This window comes from Trachymyrmex septentrionalis, unplaced genomic scaffold, assembly GCF_001594115.1.
Source record: "Trachymyrmex septentrionalis isolate Tsep2-gDNA-1 unplaced genomic scaffold, Tsep1.0 scaffold25, whole genome shotgun sequence".
In the NCBI taxonomy this organism is placed as follows: Eukaryota; Metazoa; Arthropoda; class Insecta; order Hymenoptera; family Formicidae; genus Trachymyrmex; species Trachymyrmex septentrionalis.
In genome coordinates, this window is record NW_017305408.1 from 2,030,399 (window position 1) to 2,036,620 (window position 6,222).

The window sequence follows — 6,222 nt, forward strand, 5'->3', positions numbered from 1 at the left end:
ATATATAATATATATTTTACATATAATTGTTTTATTTTAATGTCTAATGAATACATTAATGACAGTTACTTTAGTTTAAATAATTTCAGTGCAATAGTATTCCCAGGAAAAAAATGTTTCATATAAAATTATATAGAAAATATGTCCATATATATAACATTTTTTCCCGGGTTAATAGAGTAGTAATAATTACATTATAAATTCATTCAATTTGTTTCGAAATTCAATATTGTCAGCTTTAGTGACAGGTCAGATATGTTGTGTCGCAATTTTTTCTGCATTTTCTAAATGAGAAGAAAGAAAACTACATTAGAAATAAGATACCTGTCAGCGACCGATGTAATTTATAGTGACACCTGCGTCCGCGTAAAACATGAGTAGCGCAAAGCGCGCATGTAAATCAAGATCGCCAATGCACTTTGCAATGCAATTTCTCATGTCCGATCGGAGGAATGAACTCCGATATATCACGCGCGATTTAAGAAGGTGCATAGTTAATCTGCGTGAATGTGAAGCGATATCACATGCAAGATGGAGACAGTAAGAAAAGGAGAATGGTCATTGGTGTGACATTCACTCGGATTAAATTCCTGTTGTTCTACATACAGACTCATACAGTCCCTCACACGTTGATTAATGTATCATGTGCGTTTGCTTTAATTCGCATTCACGAATTCCATTCTCTTTCTCTGCTCTTTTTACATTAGGGACGCACCTTCGCCAAGATGATAAAGGATTTCGTGGACATTTATCAACCGCTGAATAAGATCTACCTGCCGCTATTCGCGACCGAGGAAGGCAAGAAGGTTTATAATGAAACCCTTGATGCCGTCAAGAAACAATTCCCGCAGTATTTGAGGGAGATCCAGGGAACGGCGGATGGTTCGAATGTGCCGTTTTACAAAGTACGAAAAAATAGCTGAATAGAAAAAGAGATAAAAATTCGTCTTGGAGATACAATTAATTATCAGCAAAATCTTATCAAAATAGATTTCAACATCTTTGATTAATGGATCAATTTTGATTGAATTTGGTTTTTTTTCTCAAACTTTGTGCAAATTTCCCATTTTATTTTGTTTTCAAATAAAACGAGGCTGTTGGGGGATAATAATAAAAATTAAGTAATTAACAAGGATTTTTTTATTTGTACGGACAATTTTGGAATTAAATTAAAATGTAATCGTTGCAGCTGTTTCTGATGCACCTGGACGACATTCTTCCAAACGTTACTGAAATGCAAGGAAATGCACTTCCAGTCGGTTGTACATCCATCATGTGCAACCAGTCAGGACATGTAAGAGTGATAATAAATCAAAAGATTACGTGCGTTTTCCGGCAAGAGCATAGTAACCTACATTAAACAAGAATGAAATGATTCCCTTTGTTACACTGCATTTTAGTTGGAAAATCCGGGAAAAAATGTTATATATATATATATGAACATATTTTATATATATTTATACAATTGTATATATTATATATATGTATAATTGTATATAAAATATGTCAATTTTTTATATTACATAATTATATATGAAACATTTTTTTCCGGAAAAGTATATCTCACTGTGAGTCATTAGCGAAGATTAGAGATGTGGATTTTAAATCCATCTTTTCATGTTATATTTAAATTCGATGATGTGTGAATGAAAATGTACATAATAAAATAGTAGCGACCATTACAACACGTAATCAGAGAATAAATTAAGAAATAAATCAAAATCCAACTTTTCTTGGAGTAAACTTAGTCAACAGATATCTTTCATTGATATCACATAATTATCTGTATTTTGCGGCAATAATCGTTATCTCGATTGTGTATTTTAATAGCTGTTGTAAAACGCGAAAGTTAAGTCGAAGTCAATTTACTGCGAAAAATGATAATGCGTAAAAATACATAGTGTATATATGATACTAGATATTTTCAATTTATAACTTCTTCCTCCGTATAAAATTTCTTTGAACGCCACGATTATTGTCTTACGTAATCATATACCAAACTATATGTAAGTGTTATTTAAACGATATTATTTTAATATTCGCAAATAAATCATAAATATTCGTACATTAATTCAAAGTCTATTATATAAAACATATAGTTTATTCTCTCTCTCTCCCTCTCTCTATCTACAATTACTACTATTAAATTATTCACTGTTTATTATTTGCATCACATTATTTCATCAGTTTACGTAAGATTTATTTATTATTCTTTTTATTTACACGTCGTTCTGTTTCTATGCTGCGTGCTTAATGAAAATAGGAGATCTTGGGTCACAATGAGGATGCCGTCAGTGAAACTTTGAATCACTGGTACCTTGTGAGTGCTCACGTTATTGAGACGGGTTACAGAGAAGAAAAATTCACGTCGTTAAGCTACGCCGGTTTCCTGCCGGGTTATACGATGGGCTATAATCACCATGGCCTCGTTTACAGCATCAACACCCTCAGCGCTGCGGTCCTGCGATCTGGCAAGACTCGTGAGTTTTATTTCTTCGTGTATCAAATGCCATAATTCCAATTAGTTATTCGAAATGTAAGCCGTTCCCCGTTGGGGAAAAATCTATTCGCGATGAAATGATTTTTAAATTTTTTACAAAAATTCAACAATTAGTTTCATTCTCTAATTGAGATCACTCTTTCTCATTGTACATAGCACGATATTTCCTGGCACGAGCACTTCTGGGTGTCGAGAACTTCATGCAGGCGCAGCAGACGCTGAGAAACGAGGGTTACGGCGCGGCGGAGGGCTTCTCGGTGAACATGACGTTCCTCGCGCAGGAAGGCGACCGGATATTTCACAATGCCGAGGTGGGCCCAGCCGAGGCGGGCACCAACCGGTCGGAACTTAACATCCTGACCATCAGCCCAGACGAGAATACGTTCCATTGCAACAAGTATGATTCCCACATTGTGTACAGATTTACATATGCATAGACAGAGCGTTCCATTTGCGAAATTACGCGTTTACTTACCTTTCTTGCATCTCGAAGAAGTTATTCTTTCGCCTCCTCTTATCCCTTTTTATATAATCATACAATAGCGAAGTACAGTAATGTACGTAAGTACAGTAAAGTACGTTGTAGTAATGCAGAGAGAGAGTCATAATTATAGTATCCCATTTCTAAAAATTTTAAAAATATTGCATTAAAATATTTCACAATATTTAAAAATCTTGTATAAATATTGTAAGAAAACGAATGTTTCAAAAACTGATTTCCTGGATATATTTATATTTTGGAAATATTTCAGAAATATTTTATGCTGTGGGATATTACATGGGTCTTCGTGTTTTGTCCTCGTATAATAAACTTCTATGATTACAGATACCTACGTCTAAAGATAGAGGAAGTGAAGGGAAAGATCATACAGAGCAGTATCAGGAGGATGGAGACGATTTTAAAACATCCACCGGTGGAGTGTCGTCAGGATGTGATCAATGTACTTAGCGATCAGACGGGCGAAGATTATAGGATCTATCAAGATTTCGGCAGAGATGACGAGATTAAAACGATTGCCACTGGTATGCCTATCATATCAGAAAATCGAATATATTCTTTTATTTTCTTCTTTGTTTTTATTTCTCAAATAAAATTTGTAAAAGAAGATACAGATTGTGCTAGCACGATCACCAAATATAAATACGGTAGTATCCGGATTATTAGAAATGAAAAACGACGCACGCGAGGAAGATTACATCAAAGAAAATTAGAATTCTACATCATATTTGTTGATTTTATCATATTTATTTTTAAGTTTTTCCTGTTCTCCAGGAATGAAGACTAATTCAAATCTCTGCACGTGCTCCTCAGTCTCCCACTCTTTTCCGATGAATCAGAACTCGTTTAATAGAATTGCAACAAGAATATTTCCAATGCAAATAAAAAAAATCGTGTAAGATTGTAGAAGATTTCTAGAACTATTACAAATCTACTCTTATTTATTTCAGGCATCTTTGATTGTATCAAGCGTACATGGTCCATTTACACGAACATTCCACAAATCAACGAGCCAATATTGGTGATACCTATGCAACTCCGAGACTTCACGCGTCCACAATCAAAGAAATAATATCTTTGTTTCGCACGAATGGCAGAGCATTCGCATTTGTTGTATTGACTTTACGATTGCACGTAATATTAATAATTTTAGTTAAAATAACATTTTCAATTTGTCAAATAAAACGTAAAAAATATTAATATTATCTTTTTATGGAGAACATTGAGCAAAGAGAGACATCATATTCGAGATTGAAAAATTAATGACATTAAAAGTCTCTGAAGTATTAATATGCAAAAAAAAGATCTGTTATCTTGCTAGATATAAATGAGATTTTGCGATTATGAAACAATATTCTTACTAAAAAAAATTAATAACTTTATATAATCCTTATTATGTAGCATTACGTAAGAGCGATTATTCGTAATTACTTATTTTATATATTATATAAAATAAGTAACAATAAGTAAAGGGCAAGATAAGAGTCAAACACATTTTTAAGCTACTGAATTGAACCCTATTCAAACAATACTTTATCACAAAAATCGCTTTTTTTTTCTTTTTTATCAACTAGAATTTTTTTCCAAAAGATATGAAACATTTGACTGTTCAACCGTATGTGAATAATGTCGAGTTCTACATCAAGACTCACCCGAGCTGTTATTATAAAGAATATGCAGGCATTTTCGAGAATTAATTTTGTACAGTTTTGTACAATTTTTGTGATAAGTTTTTAATTTTTAATTTAAACTGTTTTTTATTTTTTTTTTTATTTTTACTTTTCTTTATTTGTAATTTATTCTTTTTAATTGTGTGACAATTTAAAATGTGTTTGACTTACTTTGCCCTTTATTTATTGTTATTTATTTTGTATATGAAAAGTTCTTCTATTCTGTTAAATGTTATATATTATATATGCCTCAATTTATAAGAGACTAATTAAAAAATTGTGAGTAAAGGAATATGACGTACTTACATATAACTAGCCTTAGAAATAATAAAGCATAAATGTTCATGATGTGCATAATAAATTATCGTTATGTTCGGTGCCTATTAATTAGGCAGAGGAAATAAAAGCTGACTACTGTTCTATTTCGTAATTTCAACTTTAATTTCTTGATATTTTTGTAGTATGAGTACATTGTTGTGATGATCCTCTTCCTCTTTAATATTAGCTTTCGGAAACCATTTGCATCCAATCGATTGAAAAAGTCACAATGTAAAGTAAAATACTAAATTCCAGTAAAAAAGCAATGTAAACCTTTGATTATAGAATTATATCTTTCGTGTCTTTTAAACAAAAATTAGCGCGGAAAACGCCATAATAACAATTATAATTATTCACCCAATATGCTAAAAACATAAGCAACCGGTTGATCTTGTTTTACCGTTCTTAATTAAATAAATATACAAAACATACCGCCCCACTTTTACATGCAGTTATGCTCCGCTCATTCTTTTTTTTTACTTCCTTCGTTATAATTACATTTTATTATTTTTGTTCGTATTTATAATTGCGTGTCTCTTACGGATGATTGCGCAAAAAAAAAAAAAAAAAACAAACAAAATAAAAGTTCATAATAAACCGATGTTTTATGTTGTAATTGTATACAACCGTTCCAGCAATATTAATCGAATTACAATATTTAAATAGGTATTTAAATATGGTGCGCGGATTTGAGGTTACAATTTGTCAAGGTATGCATTCAAGTCTGGGAGACCCTCCTTCAATCCCTTCCTCTTACGTGTATCCTACAAAAAAAAAAACAGTATGTCGATTTAACCATAACTGTAATAAGTTAGTTAATTAGTTAATTCCATAACGTTTTATTTGCATTTGAATAAAATTGTATGTTTCCCTATTCAGGTAAACCAGGATAGTCTACCGGAATACCAAAACTAAAAACGTTTTCTTTCCCACGAGATTAAAAATAGCGGTACATCGAATTGTTACCGCCATCAGTTATGCACGTGGTGTGATATCGGAAAATTGCTTAGCGATATAGCAATCACCTGTTCAGTGAAAAATCCGATACTTTATCTCATGGATAACATGCATTAAGCGGAGTCTACTATAAAAATCGTAGCGATCGTAGAATTTTAGGTCGTAGAAAATTAACTAATTATAGTCAAAGTTTGAGAATAATCGACTATAATTGATCAATTTTCTACGACCTAAAATCCTACGACTGCTACGACTTCTATTGTAACTCCCCCCCCCCC

At 32.2% G+C, this 6,222-nt stretch overlaps 2 protein-coding genes across 4 annotated transcripts in view; one reads left to right on the forward strand and one right to left on the reverse strand.

The window, feature by feature from the left end:
• LOC108748857 overlaps positions 1 to 4,603 on the forward strand; it is a 9,240-nt gene extending 4,637 nt beyond the window's left edge. For both annotated transcript variants that reach the window (XM_018487228.1, XM_018487227.1), the window contains exons 3-8: positions 708 to 905; positions 1,190 to 1,294; positions 2,264 to 2,480; positions 2,657 to 2,897; positions 3,327 to 3,523; positions 3,950 to 4,603. In XM_018487228.1, coding sequence (XP_018342730.1) covers positions 708 to 905; positions 1,190 to 1,294; positions 2,264 to 2,480; positions 2,657 to 2,897; positions 3,327 to 3,523; positions 3,950 to 4,071 — 1,080 coding nt within the window. In that variant the 3' untranslated portion in view covers positions 4,072 to 4,603. The remainder of the gene's footprint in view (positions 1 to 707; positions 906 to 1,189; positions 1,295 to 2,263; positions 2,481 to 2,656; positions 2,898 to 3,326; positions 3,524 to 3,949) is intronic.
• A 483-nt stretch (positions 4,604 to 5,086) lies between these two features.
• The window catches only part of LOC108748970 (translation elongation factor 2), a 7,344-nt gene continuing 6,208 nt past the window's right edge, over positions 5,087 to 6,222 (reverse strand). Inside the window, exon 13 of one of the 2 annotated variants that reach the window (XM_018487425.1) lies at positions 5,087 to 5,751. In XM_018487425.1, coding sequence (XP_018342927.1) covers positions 5,683 to 5,751 — 69 coding nt within the window. In that variant the 3' untranslated portion in view covers positions 5,087 to 5,682. The remainder of the gene's footprint in view (positions 5,752 to 6,222) is intronic. The other variant, XM_018487426.1, reaches the window with a different exon arrangement.